Source organism: Populus euphratica, unplaced genomic scaffold, assembly GCF_000495115.2.
Source record: "Populus euphratica unplaced genomic scaffold, PopEup_1.0 scaffold295.1, whole genome shotgun sequence".
Lineage (NCBI taxonomy): Eukaryota > Viridiplantae > Streptophyta > Magnoliopsida > Malpighiales > Salicaceae > Populus > Populus euphratica.
The window spans coordinates 66,049-84,516 of NW_011500173.1; the positions used below are offsets into that span (position 1 = coordinate 66,049).

At 31.5% G+C, this 18,468-nt stretch overlaps 3 protein-coding genes across 3 annotated transcripts in view; 2 read left to right on the forward strand and 1 right to left on the reverse strand.

Annotated features, from left to right (window-relative positions):
- The window catches only part of LOC105111396 (myosin-12-like), a gene marked incomplete at its 5' end in the record, with an annotated part of 17,331 nt that extends 13,895 nt beyond the window's left edge, over positions 1-3,436 (forward strand). Inside the window, 15 exon segments of the mRNA XM_011006733.1 lie at positions 566-671; positions 750-797; positions 887-946; positions 1,059-1,229; positions 1,331-1,486; positions 1,564-1,770; positions 1,857-2,006; positions 2,098-2,168; positions 2,261-2,360; positions 2,443-2,499; positions 2,600-2,656; positions 2,733-2,813; positions 2,897-2,927; positions 2,930-2,978; positions 3,068-3,436. Coding sequence (XP_011005035.1) covers positions 566-671; positions 750-797; positions 887-946; positions 1,059-1,229; positions 1,331-1,486; positions 1,564-1,770; positions 1,857-2,006; positions 2,098-2,168; positions 2,261-2,360; positions 2,443-2,499; positions 2,600-2,656; positions 2,733-2,813; positions 2,897-2,927; positions 2,930-2,978; positions 3,068-3,215 — 1,492 coding nt within the window.
- On the reverse strand, positions 3,412-5,136 carry LOC105111379 (jmjC domain-containing protein 7-like). Its single transcript, XM_011006707.1, has 3 exons — positions 4,171-5,136; positions 3,899-3,969; positions 3,412-3,816 (listed from the first exon to the last, which is right to left on the reverse strand). The coding sequence occupies exons 1-3, from the start codon at positions 5,022-5,024 to the stop codon at positions 3,647-3,649; spliced, it is 1,095 nt and encodes a 364-aa protein (XP_011005009.1). The 5' UTR covers positions 5,025-5,136; the 3' UTR covers positions 3,412-3,646.
- A 1,470-nt stretch (positions 5,137-6,606) lies between these two features.
- On the forward strand, positions 6,607-10,372 carry LOC105111380 (Polyketide synthase, enoylreductase family protein). Its single transcript, XM_011006708.1, has 9 exons — positions 6,607-6,866; positions 6,938-7,167; positions 7,262-7,405; positions 7,495-7,597; positions 8,327-8,426; positions 8,582-8,658; positions 8,791-8,869; positions 9,874-9,992; positions 10,096-10,372. The coding sequence occupies exons 1-9, from the start codon at positions 6,706-6,708 to the stop codon at positions 10,187-10,189; spliced, it is 1,107 nt and encodes a 368-aa protein (XP_011005010.1). The 5' UTR covers positions 6,607-6,705; the 3' UTR covers positions 10,190-10,372.
- Positions 10,373-18,468: the final 8,096 nt, after the last annotated feature.

An 18,468-nucleotide genomic window follows, 5' to 3' on the forward strand; every position in this document is an offset into this window, starting at 1 on the left:
AGCTTGACTGGTCAGAGGGCTGCTGAGTCAGGTAACGCGACTGATGACTGTGCAAAACTGCTGACGTGGAGTTTGCAGTCTGCTCAATCTAAGATAGAATATAGGGAAAATATCCATTGAGTTTTTTTTATATATATTTTTGGTCAAAACGAGGTTATTTTGTTTTTATTTGGATCAACCCGGGTTGACCCTTTCAACCCGTGACTCGAACTTTGATTAATACTTAAAAGTGCATTTTTATCAAGGTTTTATATCATTATTTTTACACTTGAACATTCATGGAGGCTCTTCTTCAATAAAGGTGGCTGCCAACCTTTGACATCTTGAATGAGTATACATGGTTGGTGCAATAGTCAATAGTTGTTGCACATTGGCAAACAACCTAACATAAACAAATCATGGAAACATGGCATGTTGTAGATTATTTAGCAAGAGGTCCTGGAAATTTGTTCGGTAGTAGAATGCAGCATGTCAATTCACCATGAACTGTCTGAAAGTCCCCTAGCCCAAGTATTAAACTACTTATTCTCGTACAAATATGAAAGCTTCGTATCCTTTTATCCAGCCTCAAGAGCAAGATTGCAGAGCTGGAGTCAGAGAATGAACTCCTCCGCAAACACCCAGCAATTGCAGAACAGATGACTCCTGAAATAATTCTGCCTCGGGTCAAGGTATCTTCTCTAAGATTGTCCTTTTCCTTAGATAAAAGTCATCACATAATTTGTCACTAACCTTGTATAATGATTCAGAGTTTTGAGAATGGTCGTCAAAGAGAAGAAGAGCCTCAAATGACAAAGGTATGGCCACCTTCCACGAACACATTTCCAGAAGAAAATAGATACTTCCATGAATTCATCCCAGACCTAATGATAAATTTTGTTTCCAGGAATCTGAGCCTTCCATCTACCTCTTAACTACACAAAGATCCCTAACAGATAGACAGCATGTAGCCAGCTGGATGCTGAATTCTGGCAAATACCCAGAAAAAAGCTCAAAGAGCATCGCCCGATTGTGTAATTGCTGGAAAGAACAGTCTGATATTTCTTCTCCATGAACAGGAAAACCATGATGTACTTATCAAATGTCTTATGGAAGATAAGCGGTTTGACGAGACCAGACCTGTTGCTGCTTGTGTTGCGTATAAAACACTTCTCCATTGGAGATCCTTTGAAGCAGAGAATGCAACTATTTTTGACAAGATTATTCACACAATCCGATCATCAATAGAGGTAGCATTCTCCAACCAATTGAAGCATATTAACCATATACAAGGAAATTAAAGTACTATCAGTTAATTGTGATACTGATTTTCCATGTTGTGCTATTGAAGAGTCAAGACAACATCACTGATTTAGCATACTGGCTATCAACTACTTCTACCCTTTTGTATCTGCTTCAAAATACTCTTAAAGCAAGCAATACAAAGAATATATCTTCACGGCGTAACCGAAACTCCCCAGCTACCTTATTTGGTAGAATGCCGCTGGTAAGTTCTATCAAGTTAATTCTTTAGTAATATCTATTTCAATGACAAAATAGTAATACTCGAACGTGCAATATCAGGGATTCCATTCATCTTCAGTTGGCATGGGAATGTCAAGTGGGTACAGTGGAATGGTGGGAAATGGAAATGAACAATCAAAAGTGGAAGCTAAGTACCCAGTACTGCTATTTAAGCAACATCTGACTGCATACGTTGAGAAAATATATGGCTTGATCAGAGACAGTGTAAAGAAAGAGATTGGTCCGTTTCTGAATTTGTGCATCCAAGTAAGCATATTGAATAAGAGTGAATCACATCACAAAGTAAGAGCTGAATCATTTAATGGAAATATCATGTTTACTTGAATGAACAGGCTCCAAGATCAATAAGAGCTAGATCAATAAGAGGGTCATCCAAAAATATCCATTCCAGTGTTGTTACCAAACGGCAATCATCAAATATACACTGGCAAAGCATTGTCAATAAGCTAGATCATACATTGGGCATAATGTCAGAGAACCATGTAAGAACGAACCTCCTTTCTAATATGTTTTTCAGACTTTGCAGGGACTGGCAAAGGAAGTGTTTATCGCCTAACGTCTGGAAATTTTCAGGTCCTTCCAGTGTTCATGAGGAAAATCTTTGGTCAGGTGTTCTCATTCATAAATGTAGAGCTTTTTAACAGGTAAGAAGAACTTTTCTTTTCTTTATTTGTCATGTGTTTAACTATATGTTCTCATTCTATGTAAAACTCTATCCATATGGTTGACCTGGCAGCTTATTGCTTCGTCGTGAATGCTGCTCGTTTAGCAATGGAGAATATGTAAAGGCCGGTTTGCAGGAATTGGAACAGTGGTGTCGTAAAGCATCAGATCACGTAAGCAAAAGAACAATTAATATATAATTAGCAACGCAGAAAAAAAGACAATTACTCTAACATCTTGTTATTTATTCCATAGCTCGCAGGATCATCATGGGATGAACTCAGACACATAAGGCAAGCTGTTGGGTTTCTGGTACATCTTCTAGCAATCCGAAAAGGCCTTTATTTCTTTCCAGAATAGTGCATTTGATTTGAACTAGCTAATTATTTGTTTTGCTAATATATGCATGTAGGTCTCGCATCAAAAGGCTCAAAAATCTTTAGAAGAGATCACCAATGAACTCTGCCCGGTAAGTAGGTTTGCACGTAGTAAATAACAGAATTAGAACTGTGGTATAATATAATTTGTTGGTTTTCCTTTGACAGATGTTGAGCATTCCACAAATATATCGCATTGGGACTATGTTCTGGGATGACAAATATGGAACTCGGGGATTATCTCCATATGTAAGCAAAGAACTCTCTCTTTTACTGGTTTATTCTTTATTTGGAAGTGGGCTTCATTAAGAAAAATTAAAAATGTTGTGTAGGTGATTAGCAAGATGAGAACACTGATGGCAGATGTTCAATAAAAATTACTAATAATACATTCTTACTCGATGTTGATTCAAGGTATGTATGATGAAGAGTGACAATATTTCTATCTTCTCATTACTACTAATCTTCATTGTTTAAATACTAATCTTTTGGTTTGGTTTCAGCATACCTTTCTCAATGGAAGAGATATTCGGATCCTTGAGTGCAATTCGTCTTTCTAACATGGATCCTCCACTGCTGCTCCGTCAAAGATCAGATTTCCATTTTTTATTGCAGGAAACACAAACGAAAGCAGCCCGAACGTGCCTTTGATTTCATTTTTCATTTATTGATTTATGTGCTTATATACAGTTTGTTTTGCTTCCAAAGGGTGGGTGAGGTGTGACAGTGAATTCAACTTTTGCAATTCTTTTGTTTGTTGATCACTTTCTCATCAATTTTTGAATGTACATGGGTTTCTGTAATCACAATGGTTCATGAAAAAAGGAAGATTTTTTTGTATCAAAGAAGATAATAACATTTCGTGATGTTTCTATATTTTCTTCGTTGAAGCTTGTAAGATGACAACACCAGAAAATGATTATAAGCATCGAAGTTGCAAGAATCAATGGTGACAACGTTAGCATGTGACAGAAACAGCGCAAATGTCTTTGTTGTGATTTTCTCTGCATATTCTGCTTGGTGAGTTCATCCATAAATGGATTGGATGACGAAACCACCCACCACATTAAATAAATCAAAGCCTATCCGTCTTTAGTATCTTCTTGATTGACTTCCAATTCACTAGCATCGATACGTAGTTCATCACTCAAGGTGCACTTGGATGGATCGCAATTCATCAATCTTGACCCATGATGAATTGATTGCAAGAAATTGAAATAAGCATACTTGATGTCGAACTGCATATCATACCCTGCCACGATTACTTGTATGTTAGCATTGTGTGAGATTTAACAAGGAAAAAAAAAAAGAGCCCAGCAATACTTGATTCTTACAGTAGTTTAGGGCAATAGTGCATCCATTGTCATCTGGACTCTGTCGAACATGATGAAACCACATACTTGGCCTGCATCAACTTCACGAGATTAGCCTCGATATTATGATGGGTTTATTATTCAGCACGATAGCAGTGCTGCGTTTCCCTCTAAAAATCACCCACAACATTCACTTGCATGAAATGTATTTCAAAGTAATTTTTTCTAATAATGGTATAATACAAAATAATGCAAGTGAAGCGAATTGAACAAGTAAATGAAATCTTTCTTACAAGTAGAGAATCTCGCCAGCCTTGACAGTACAATGAAAGGGTGTCGGACCATTGAAATACAGAGGAAATTTAGACATTTCAATTTCCTTAGTCTCTGGAGATGGGTAAGGATTCACGCTGCACCATGGCACGTACCTCAATGGCTTCTCCAACTCCAATCTAAATTCTCCACTGTCACTGGAATAAGAATACTGAGCAGCTGGGAAATCTTGAATGTACATGCGGTGCATGTCAGTAGGAGGAAGAAGCAAGAATTCCTTCTCCCCCGAAACAACAGCATACAGATTCTCATAATGGTCCTTGTGGAATGAAGTTTCAGATAAATGGTTTCCAATCCACAGATTCACCGCCTCCGGAAGGTTGCCTCCCAGTGCCTCAGTCGCCCATGGGATGTGGGCATCGCAGTCTGAAGCCAATGCCAGATATTCTTCCCGGAAGCAGTCATTCTGCTGCTGCAGGTATGCGACCAGATTTTTTCTTTCTGAATTCAGAACAAGATCCAGTGCACTAGGGAAAGGAACACGCTCAACGTGAGCAGAGGCAAAGCATATTTCTTCTTTTTTAGGGTTTTCTAGGGGAACAAGGGAATCAGCACGGCCATCTGGGGTGAGGTGAAGGGAGACGATGGAATTGGAAAGGGTGGAAGAGAGATAAGAGAGACTAGGCCAACGGGTGAGAGCAGGCCAGTGGGAGATGGCATTAGAAATGATGCAAGGCTTGTTAGGGGATACAAAGTCTCTTAGGAATTGGAGTGGGGTTGGGGCTGAGTCTAGCCTTTGTATCCTGTTTCCCAGGCTTAGCTCCCTCACCTCCCCCCACAGCCCTTCTAGCAATCTTTCTCCCTCCTTCAACATTCCACTTTTCTTGTGCTTATGTCTGTCTTATTACATTCCGCCTTTCACCACTCTTTGTGCAAATCACTCTCACATGCCAGAGTCTTTGTCAAACCCAAAAATAGAGCATGTTTCTACATAGAACAAGGTGTACATACATAAAGATCACAGTCACACAGCATCAAAACCTTGAATTCCTCTCATAATTTCCAGGATATCACAAACTCAATTAATTAAGTTAATCAATCCTTAAACCTCACGTAATTCCTGAATTGAAACCAAAATATAAATTAATAAAATTCAAGACGAAAGTAGACTTTTACTCCATTTTTCTCAACAAAGTTAATTCATGGAATAACTACTGCTACTTGATTTTGCCCTAAATTAATAAAATTCCCAAAAGAAAACAAAACTTGATGTCAAACCATCTCACAAAATACAAATGTATGTTTCTATATCATAACTTGACAAACCCATCTACTTTTCTTTCTTTTAAAAAAATAATAAAAAAGCTTAATTTCTTAGCTTAATTAATAGTAAATCAAAGAATCAGAAGAACAAGGGAAAGAAAGCTTGCCTTGCGTTACCGTTACCGTACTGAGTTTTGTTTTGGAAGCCAAACAAAGAAAGAATGAATCTTTTTCATAGAGGCAGCTCTGCTACTATTTATTAACAGTAAAAGTTGGGGTTTTTGAAAAAATAGCAGTGCTAAAACGGAGGCGCAGCGCTCGAGAAATGGAAGGAGAGATTTCTTTATTTTAAATTAATTTGTTTTAGTATTTTTATATTGTTATAATAAATTGACATTAACAAAAATTATAAAAAAATATTTTAAAAAAATTATAAAACATGGAGTGGGATAAGAAAAACTGAAAAATTGTAATTAAAATATTTCTTCAAAATTAGTTTTTTAAATTGATATTGAGTTTGAAAAATAAAAAACATAAATAATATTTTTTTTCTTGTATATAAAAATACTTTTTAAAATAAGTAGAAGATTAAATTTATTTTTTAATATATATATATATATATATTATAAATTTAGAGGACATTAAAAATTGAATATACAAGTTCTCTCTTTTTTATGTTAAGAATATAATATTTTTATGATAATTTTTATGATAAATAATTATATACCTAGTTTTCACTCTAGAGAAAAGGAAACTAAAAAAAAAAAAAAAGAGGAAAGAGATCAAGCCAAAAAAGAATAAAAAAACATTTTATATATTTTTTTTTATTTTTTATATTGATATATTAAAATCAGACAAAAATATTTAAAAATATTAATTTAATATTTTTTATTAAAAACATTTAAAATTTTAAAAAAGCTAATTTATTTTTTTTCTTAATATTTTATATTTTTTAAAATTTATTTTTAGTAATTTTAAAAATATCAAAATAAATTTTTTAAAATAAATTAAAATACAATTGGACTCCAATCCTAAACAAAACCGTTCTCGTTGGATGAAACAAACGCAGAAAAGTAGTGGAATGTAAAAATAAAAGTATAAACACTCGATGGGAAAAATTGAAAAGGCGATGCACTAAAATGGACTGATCAACTCTAAAACAAAGTGACGACATCGTTTTCAGATGACCAACTTACTTGGAAGCAGCGGAAGCATTTCCCTTTCTTATTTCACTGGAGGGAAGCAAATAGGAGTAGCAAGGCCACAAGGATTCGAGAGGGAGTGAGAGGGAGATGGCGTTGATAATGATGAGATCAGTAGAAACGACTAGGAGAGGCTTCTTCAAACTGAAGCGGTCTTCCAGTGGTATCCGGGCATTCTCATCCCTACTAACCTCGCCGCCTTCCAAGGCTGTCGTCTACGACCGGCACGGGCCGCCTGACGCCGTGACAAGGTATGTGTGCACATATGTATCGTATATTTAGTTTAATGATGAATGTTAAGTGGTTGGGTGGGTGGGTGCAGAGTAATAGAGATGGAAGGTGTGGAAGTGAAAGAGAAGGATGTCTGCGTCAAAATGATGGCAGCTCCAATCAATCCTTCTGATATAAATCGAATTGAAGGAGTATACCCAGTGAGGCCACCTTTGCCTGCAATCGGTGGATATGAGGGTGTAGGAGAGGTGCTTTCTGTGGGCTCTGCAGTGAAGCACCTCTCTCCTGGCGACTGGGTCATTCCATCTCCGCCTTCTTCTGGTAGCTGCCCCCCCCCCCCCCCCCCCCCTTCCCATATATATATGTCTTCATTCTTCTTCTTGCTGTTGTTATTTTTCGTTTTTTTCCACTGCAGGAACGTGGCAGACTTACATTGTAAAAGAGGAGAGTGTTTGGCACAAAATCAGTAAGGATTCACCGATTGAATATGCTGCCACTATTACTGTCAATCCTTTGACTGCTTTAAGAATGCTTCAAGACTTTGTCACTCTAAATTCAGGTACTGTATCCATCCCGTATCTATTTTTCCAATTAACCTTAAAATTTCGTTTTTGTTTTTGTTTTTTATTATCAAATACATCATTGCAGGAGATTGTATAGTGCAAAATGGGGCTACGAGCATTGTCGGGCAGTGTATCATCCAGCTTGCACGACTTCGGGGCATCCATAGTATCAATATAATAAGGGATAGGTGTTGTTTCAGTTCAAAGCCTTTTAGTGTTACTTTTCTAGTTTATTTAAGCATTGTGTGCCTGTTTTTGTGCACACTCTCCATGCCATTCCTACATTTGTGTTCGGTTTCTGTTGTTGCATTTGCTTGGTGTAATAGATTTGCTTCATCTTCCTCTGGAGTGATGAGCAGATTTGATAAAATGAACTCCACGTTGGCTTCTTTTTTTTCCATTAAATTTTGCCAAGGTGAAATTCAATCAGACTTGGTGTACTCACAGACCAAGAAAGGTTCATGAGCTCCATGTTACCAAAGACTGCTTTTACCAAGGCTACTTTCAGCACAACACTGCGATACCAAAAAAGTCCTTAGCGTAGCATATAATAACAGCTTTTGCTTGGTTTCCTTGAAGGAAACAAAGTTTTCAACGGATGACCAAAATATGTTCTGCCTTTTAGAATTCCCATGTGCATCACTTAGGGCATATGTGCTTGGATTAATAAGGAGTTATGGCTTTATGATGATTTACATACCAAATCATAATGAAGTTCTAATTTAGTAAAAACAAAGCATGCTTGTAAAGCAAGGAGGATCTCTATGATTATGCACACTGTCAAGTTTTTAAGCCTGTGAGTGTGAGATGAAAGGTCTGTTTGGTGACTTCGTATCATCTGATGGTTTTTTTATTATTAATGTTTTAATGCAATTTCTGCCAGCTGACCTTCATTTACAATCTTCTTCATCCTTCAGGGTTGGGTCAGATGAAGCAAAGAAAATGTTGAAAAGACTAGGAGCTGACGAAGTTTTCACTGAGAACCAATTGGAAGTGAAAAGTATTAAGGGTCTTCTGGTATCATTATCATCTATACACTCATTATGGTTGATAATTTAGTATATAAAGTGGGAGGTGTTTATTCTTTTTCAAATGTTTTTATACAAATTTATTTGTTAGACAAAGAGCAATTCATGAGGTGTTTCATTTTTTTCATGTCATTTACATACTAGACTAACTTGCCTGAACCTGCTTTGGGATTCAACTGTGTTGGTGGCAATTCAGCTTCTTTGGTTCTCAAATTCTTAAGGTGTGGGCATTCAATGATAAATTATCTAGGAATTTTACCTTTGTTTCCTTTTTGTTTAACATGTACGTTTCCTTTTATTATTATTTCTTCATTGCAAAAATATATATTTCCATCTTAAACTCTTGTGCTCAGGCATGGGGGAACAATGGTGACATATGGTGGAATGTCAAAAAAACCTATTACAATATCAACATCATCCTTCATTTTCAAGGTAAGGAGTGAATTTCCTTGCAAGTGAATATGTGATAATGTGGCAATTATTGAAATTCAGAAACGGCATTTTCATAAGATGGGTAAATTTATAAGAAACCCTTTTGAGGGATCATGAAATTACAGAGATTGTCCAAAAGTTTGAAATCCTTCACTTTTAAGATAATATTACATAAACCCCTTTTTATTCCAAGACTGCTCTTAATTACTTTTTAAAAAGATTGTAAATTAAAAATAAATTATGAGATTTTTTTTTTTTTAGGATGTAAAAAATGGATGATGACAGCATATGGATTCTATGACTTATTTTCATGGACTTGAGTCATGAAAAAATAAATTGAGTGTTTTAACACCAGAGTTCAATTTTTCTATTGTTGTTTCTTACTTTTCTACGTTTTTGCTGATATCTTAGATAATTATTCATAACCTCAATTCAAGGCTTGAACCAGCTCTTAAATCTTCTTGTAAACCCTGAATCCTAAACAAATCCTAACAATCTTTATTTCATATGCATCATGCATACCCTAAACAGGACCTGGGATCTACTTCTATAGTGAGTGTTTGTTTTTGCATTAAAACTTGATTTTCAAATTGTTTTTTCATGTGAAAAAACATTAAATTGATGTGTTTTTGGGTGTTTTTGGATGATTTTGATGTGTTGATATAAAAAAAATATGAAAAAAATCATTTGATGCATTTTCAATTGAAAAAAACTATTGAAAAGTTCTCCGCACCACAATGCCAAACACACACGTTAATATCTTTAGTGGAACATGTAAAGGTGAATAGTGGAACGAAATATAATTCAATGCAAGTTATATAACTTTTTTTGCTCACCTACTTGTATTTTCAAGCCTTAAACCTGTTTTGTAATTATCATCATGATCAATATTGCATGCCCAACTATGAAAATGGTTCCTTCTAAGCCCATAAGCAATGCTTCTGTGGTTCTGTTTATAATCCCTTGCTTGCATTGGTTACCTCTCTATTTTCTGTTGTCTGCAGGATCTTTCCTTGAGAGGATTCTGGCTGCAGAAGTTAATGAATTCTGATGAAGTTAATGAATGTAGAAATTTGATTGACCATCTTCTTTGCTTAGCACGAGAAGGGAAGTTGAAATATGAGTGCGTATTCGTTGTGCAAATCTTGTCACTTTTTCAGTAATTACTTGTGTTGTGCCAACTGATAATATTTACAAACCGGGTGGTGTACTGTACCTCTTTGCAGAATGGAGTTGGTCTCTTTTGATGATTTTCATACTGCATTGGATAAAGCACTGGGAAAGCTGGGGAGCCAGCCCAAACAGGTACTAAAATTCTAAGTCTTAAAGATCCAGATCGGTTTTGTACCTTAGTGGTAGCTCTTTGTATTATTATATGAATCACAAGATGCATTGTACTTTCATGGACAATATTATAATCACCGTTCAATGATATTCGAAGTAGGTTTTCTAGATAAACTATGCTTACAGTAATTTTTGGTCTTCTATTCTGGTTCTGCAATATTTTACTGCTTTATGCAAATTATTAATTGCTTGGGTTGTGGTTGTTTTTAAAAGTGTTTTTTATTTGAAAATATATTAAAATAATATTTTTTTATATTTTTTAAAAATTATTTTTGATATCAATATATCAAAAGTATCTAAAAATATTAATTTGAAAGAAAAAAATAAAAAAATTAATTTTTTTTAAATACAAAAACAAATATATTAGAATAACCTATCAGTACTGGCAGCAGCACTATGACGCTTATGGTTGCTACAGCCGTCCTGCTAGTTGGATGCTTTGGTTGTCAATGTGTATTTCATTAAATGTTGGATAGGTATGGAATTAATTCTAACTATAAAAAATAGAAAACATGTCTTTCTTAGCAAGCTTATCCTCATTTTTATACTATATGTCAAAAATGTCAAAATTAGTTTTCACGCTAGTTCACCGATATTTCTCTGCTTAGCCTAAGTTGTTATTACCAAAACTAAGAGGATGTTTGAAAATATAATAGTTAATATTTTTTAAAGTATTTTTTATTTAAAATATTTTAAAATAAATTTTTTATTTTTAAAAAATTATTTATGACATCAGCATATTAAATCATCCAAAAACATTATAAAAAAAAATTCAAATTTTTTAGCCCTAAATTTAAAGGGGGAAATAAATAAAATTCCATTGAAAAGGTTTTTAATAGTGGGTTGTTATCTTTTAGGAATGGATTCGGAATTTGCACCCCTCATTATTTGTTCCGTGACACAAAATGTAAGGTAGGAGCCACAAGAAACACAAGTCCAAAAACCTAAAGGATCATTATGCTTACCTGAGGGTTCAAGGGTTAGGTGCAAAGCACACCTCTTTAAGCCCAAGTGTATCATATGATCAATCGTAGTAAGTTTGGATATAGCATGTAATACAATCCTAAATCAAGAACTCTCTATCACCTCTTGGGCTAGGTGGACATTATTTGTTCAATTATGGCTAAAATCTCTTCAGATTGAAACGCGTTGTTTTAACTATCAAGGAGTGTGGTTAGCTTGCGTAGAGCTTATAATACCATTCTCACTAAGATGAGGTAATGTAGAGCTCTTTGTCCTGTGAACCTATGTGGAACCCATGAGCCCTTATACCGCCACCGCCACCGTAGTATTAGACCCTGAAAAAACCATCAATAGATCTCCCCTTCCATTTATCCCGGCGGAGGAACATCAAGAGGGTTGCCATTGTAATGATCCGCACCTCAAGCTAGATTGTCAGGGCACTAGTTCTACTTGTTTGGACTTACACTTCCCGTTCTTCATGTTCCTCGCAACCCCCTAGTAAAGGCATCAAAAGGCTTGCTATTGTAATGAAGTTGGGTTGTCGGTGCACAAGTAGTCCTTTTTTGGATTTCTACTTCCCCATCTTCTTCTTCCTTCGCAGCCCCCTAGTGAAGGCTTTGCCTCGTTCGAGGCCCCGCATTCCCTGAGGTGCAGGGGTTTATGCCCTGGCCCCAATAGTTTAGGGTAATTCCTTTATCCTAGTGTTTACTACCCACCCTTTTCGAGGATGCAAAACATCGGTTTTTCTTTGGTTAGTGTCACGCCCCGAATCCAAAAAAAAAATAAACCATGGAAATACTTACTTTTATAGCTACCACGAGCTTATTACCTGATAAGCAAATCCAAAATTAGCTTTATAAACAACCAAGCACTCCTGGCAACCTAACAATAACAATAACAATGACTATAACTTGAATGCTTACTAATATCCAATGCAATACACAAGCTTGTTTTTCATTCCTAGTTTAATCAAAGGTTAAACATATCATTAGCTTAAATGACCCTAAAATTCACTCTAAAAATCACCCAGCCTCATAAACATGTTATTACAAACCGTATTTTACTTATAAAATATCTATTTTTTAATAATTAAATATAAAATATAATTACGTAAAACATAGGGCAACCATGGTCCAAAAATAATAATATTAGAAAATATGATTAGAAAAAGGCTAAAAAAACATTTTTGTTTCAAGTCCAGCTGTATTCCAAGCATAATTAAAGTGGAGGTGTCAAAAATTATTAACTGCAACTATTTATTTTAAATAATTTATTGAGTAAATAAATTAATTCCTATAGAAATAAAGTTCTTTGTGAAACACCTTCCACATGTTTAAATTCCAAATAAAAATCAATTAATTTTACTATATCAAAACATTTAAAGCCAAACTATAAAAAATGTTCACTCTTCAAAATAAATTTCAATTATTAACTTTCAAATCTTAATAATTAAAAACATTTCATCATGGAATCCTATAACTAAATATCAGATTTTGACCAGAACAATAATTGAAGGACTAGATTTTGATGGTCTAAAGTTACCAACTCATCTTTCTTTCATTTTTTTCAATTCCTTAACTTCACTATTACTTAAGATTACTATGCCAAAAATATATAAAATCACTTTCAATGATTTTCTATCAATCTAAGACTCCATTAGTATAACACTCACTCCTCGAAAACAACTACATGTCAAATATCATAAAAATCTAATTTCTAAACCTTTCTTGATAACTAAAATAAAAGGTAAGGATAAAGAGCACATATCTTAAATTGATAAAAGAAAATAAAGACTTCGGCTCTGAATCAAATCTCCTCATTGATCTTCTTCTCCCTTTCCATGTTGATATAGGTCTTGATTGTCTAATCAAATAGAGTGCAAATTATTTTGGGGTTTTATTTTCTTTTTATTCTCTAAAATATTGTGTAATTACTAATTTACTCACAATTACTTATAATACCCTTAACTAATAAAAATACCATAAAAGAAAACCAAATTTATTATTATTATTGTTCATGTATGTATGTATGTATGTATGTTTTTATTGCCCCTCAACCAGAGTCACCTATCATGACTCATTAAAGGATTATGTTATCCTTTCATATTTAATTTTTCAAGGTATTGTAATTAATGTAGAACATATACAGAGGAGACAAAAAAAAAGTATACGGTAGAAGTGATTAAGATCAAAATATAAAATAAATAAGTTTTGATATAATTTTAGAGTGAATTTAAAATAAAGTATGAAAGATGCATTCTTTGTCATAACCTAATTTTTATCCTTTTATTTTTTGTATATAATTAGAAAACAAATCCAAAAAGATTTATTTTTCAGTAATTTTAGTTAATTTCAATCATTTTGTTTTTAATTTTATTTTTATTTAATTTTTTTTGTAAAAAAGAATCTTAAAAATCATAAAAGAAAATGAAAAAAAAATTAAGAATAAAAATTTTGCATCTTCATCTGGGTGGGTTTCAATTGAGTTTTTTGACTTGTTTTTTAACTATATATATTTTCTTGATTTTTATCCCATAATATTTTATTTGCTAGAGATTAGGCTTTAATTTTTTTTTTTTTACGGAGTTATTATGTTTTCATTTGAATTATTAAGGGTTGATTTTTTAATCTTTTTTTATTTTTTATGAAATTATCCTAATTTTATAGCTATGGTCATAGATTTTACGAGTTAATCTGATTTAATATGTTTGTTTTGTTGTTTTTTAAATGAGAATTAATTTTATTCTTTAAAATTGAGTTTTTTTATACTCTGAATGGGTTTAGGAGTAGTACTTTTTACATTTTTTTCGTTGTCACTTTTTTTGTTAGTTTATTTATTGTGATTGTTTTTTTTTATTCATATTATTTATATTACTAATTGAATCAATGACTCGGGTCTCAAAAAAATTTCTTAGCATTTTTTTACATCAAAAAAATTTATTGACCTATAGTGAATCATGTGTCGCAAATCTAGTGAAATCTAAGAGCTCAAGTGAAGTGAATAAAAATTAATAATTTAAATTAAATATTGGATAGTAACTTAGTTAAGATTTAAGATTACTATAAAGACTTGAAAGTTAACAAAAAAAAAACCTAATTCTTAAAGAGTTAAAGTTAATTTAGGTATAGGTGAATGCCTTTAATTGATTAACCATAAAAACACTTAGATTTACAAGAAAAATATAGAAAAAATCTTAAAAAGTCTCAACTTATAATAGCAATCATGATTAAAATCATATCTATTTAAAGTCAATATCTATTTTTTCATCTTGATTAGGTTTCAATTATACACATACACAAGCTTATAATATTTGTTTCTTGTAAAGTAAAAAGAGGGCATGTTAAGGAATTTGATGGTCTTGTAGAAATTCATAAGTTAGTTTTTATATGATTAATTTATAGTCATGTTAATTTTTTATAATATAATTATGTTAATTATAGATCTAATTAAAATCCTTTGATATATAAAAAATTCTTAGAGATTTTTGTGTTTGCACAAAAAATTAAAAAAAATAACTTTTTAATTTTATAAAAAATAGCTATAAACTCATCATCCAAAAGCAACACAGATGCTTCACTCGACATCTAAAAGCATTGATTTGAGTAAAGTCATAGAAAGCTAATCCTTAAAACTAAACTACAATGTAAGGCAAACCAATTCTTCGGTGATATAAACAATAAGGACCAATGCTAAAAAATCTTGCAATTCTCGCATAAGCATCCCAAGTTGATATCCTCTTGCGTGCATAATCTCATCCTCCCTTTTATTTTTAATTACTACATCATTGCCCTTTGCTTTAAGTACATTGAATCAAACTTTCTTTAATGTAGAAATTAATGTGATACTGTCATTAAACCGACTCAAGCGAATTAATTTTGTAATCTCTCAATTCATTTTTTTATCTAGCTTGAGTTTCTAATTTTACTATAATTTTTAATTTTTTTGCATCTTAATTCCAATTAAGAAATTATACTCAAAATATAATATGTTAAAAAATACCTTAAATCATAAATTAAATAAATCTAATATAATTTATCTCACTTCAAGTAAATTTAACTTCAAAATTAAATAAAACTAAATGTACTACAAGTTTAAGATCATAAAGTGATTTATTAATTGTAATATTAAAGTGGAGAAATCAACTATAATATGTTATCTTGGAAGTATTTCTAATTTTTTTATCATGTTTTTTAAAAGTTTTTGTGTTTTGAAAAAATATTAAATTAATATTTTTTATTATATTTTAATAATTTTGATAAGCTTATATAAAAAATATTTTAATATACTTTTAAATAAAAAATTATTTAAAAAATATCATTTAACATAATATCATTCACTTACTCCAGTGGAGGAAAAAAAAAGAAGCACGGCCATGATTTTGACATTTTTCAAACAAAATATATTCTCCTGTGGCCCTGTTATATATATATATATATATATATATATATATATATATCATTTATGGCGTTTCTCGTTTATTAATTTTTCTTTATTATGAATTGACACTTGATACATATGATTTCATTTTTTAAACTTTAGACCTAGCACTTCCAGTCCAGTTGTTGCTGGGAGAAATTTAATTTTAGTACTCAGTTTTTATTAACAAGGTATAGGTGTTCTTATATGAAAGTCCAGTTACTACTTTACTTGCTATGTTTTCTTTTAAAAAAAATATTAAAACACATTTCGACATTCTTTGGTCACTTCTATCCAAAAAAATATTAAAAACTTGTGACCCTTGCTGTATCATAGACTTATCAATTTTTTTTTTTAATGTTCAACATGGTTGCTTAGGCAATGATAATATTTGTAAATAAACAATAAAAACCAAATACTCAAGTTATTAACTTGATTGAATCCAATAATATTGAGTAATATAATAGTTTGATTTAATTAATGATAATAGACGAACCATATAAAAAATATTTAATAACAAAAAACTAAAACAAATAAGATGTCATTACTATATTAAAAAAGAAAAGAAAAGATAGTTGGAGACTCATCGTCATTCTATTATAGACAATGCCCACCACCAGAAAATCTTGGTAAGATGGTCCAAATCTCCATATAAAAAAGTATATGATAACATTAAGAAAAGTCACATGAGTTGCAAAAGCATCACCGCATAAAAGAAAATAAAAATAAAAAAATAAAATAAAAAATACAAGAAGTTAGAAAAAAAATAGAGTCTAACCTCTAATTAAATAAACATCAGAGGATAAAACTAGAAAAAAAAATATTAACTTTACAAAATCTTAAATAAAAAAATAAATCCCGAGTGAAGCTTTAGTTAATTTTTAAAACTTGCAATCCTTGAAAAGACACAAACTAACCAAGAAACTAAAATCCAAACAAATTAAAAGATAAAAGATGAAGTCAAGTTTTAAAAAAAAATTAAAGCTTTGCAAAGAAAAAAAACAATTAAAAGAATAAAAATAAAATTTAATAGGGAAAAAAATAATGGAAGGTAAGATTGGGAAAGCAATAAAAAAAAATCATCTCATATTGTATAAATAACAATTAAATAATAAGAATCAAATATAACAAAATAAAATTTTGAATGGGGATAAAATTAATATAAAATTTTAATTTTATAAATTATTTAAAATAAAGCAAACAATAATTTAAAGAACATGGACTGAATAAAAAAGAAAAAAAAGTTTAATAGTTGATATGAAAAATTGTAGGGCAAGTGTAAAGACCAAAGAAAAGAGAAGAGAAGAAAAAAATAAATGATTATCAGCAACGAAACAACAAATTTATTTATACATATATTTTTTTACTTGGAAAACATAACTAAGATGCATCAAAAATAACTATAAAATAATAATTTTGATTTTTTAAATTATTAGCATGTATCGTTTTAAGATGACGGAGCAACTAATGCATGTATCCCAACTCATTAATTAAAAAACAACGATAAACAAAAAATAATATAAAAACTTTTTAGTCTAATCGTTAAAATATTTGATATAAAAAACCTCAGGATATTTTTATTGTACAACAAAAATTAAAATTATCAAAGGTCCCCATCATCTGTTAGGTTTTTTATCTTTTTCAATGGTAGGTAGGCTATTTTATTGCACATTTTTCTATAAAAATATAAAAGTAACCTTCAATGAAAACTACAAAATTTATTAAATTTAAGATTAATGATGTAAATATACTGTACGAGAATATTTGAGAATGCAGTGTAAACTATATTTTAAAAAATTAATTTTTTTGTTGAAATTATTTTTTTTATATGTTGAATAGTTTTGATATACTAATTTTAAAAATAATTTTTAAAAAATTAAAAAAATAATATTATTTTAAGACATTCCAGTATAAAAATATTTAAAAATTAATCATAAAATACTACAAAATAATCATCTTGTCCCCGTTCAATTTTATAATACCAAAATCACCCTAATGAATATTTTTATAAAAAAGGCTGAGATGGAGAGAACAATATTCCCTTCCACAGTGGACTCTATCACGGTAAACATTGTCTTCTCTTCCTTTAGTTTTTTTAAATAGCAGGCACATCCTGTATCACATTTCTTCTTGTGATGCAGTAAATCAAGGTCCTTTAAGGACATACTTGTTAGTGTAGCATATATTAATTTTTTAATAATATATTAAAATAATAATATTTTTTATTTTTTAAATTTATTTTTAACATAATCATATTAAAATAATCCAAAAATAAAAAAATAATAATTTAAAACTAACTTTTTTTTATAATTATTTTAAGAAATACAATTGTACCCTATGCTAAACTTTGACTAAATGGTAGTCACCGGCCGCCCTGCGATCCCCGTCCCATCGCAGCTCCACCACTATCGCCTAATGGGCCCCTTCCCAGCATATTTTATGATTAGCCCTTGGTCAATAGGGCGTGGAGCCTGGAATATCGACAGGGACAAGCTCCCCCTCGCTTCGACCCTAACGGCGCGCAGCGGCTACCAGAGTCTGGACAGCATGAATTTTTTTATCATAAAGGATATGACAGGGAAATTTCGTCTGCAATAAATAAATAAAGTCATTCATCAACTCCTAATTTCCTTTCATGCATGAGTATGATACCTTGTTTTATTTCAAACATATTTTCCTTATTATAAAAATGTGCTGATTACCTAAAATGATGCATTTTTACCTATGGGAATTTAGTTGAAATGAATAAAAATTTGTAAATGTACCTCTGAAGTTGATGCAGGATTTAATACGCTTGCCCGCCTTCACATGTCTCATATTGTGTTTTTCAGGGTTTGGTTATTTTTATCTTTAAAAAATATTTTTTTAAAAAAGTT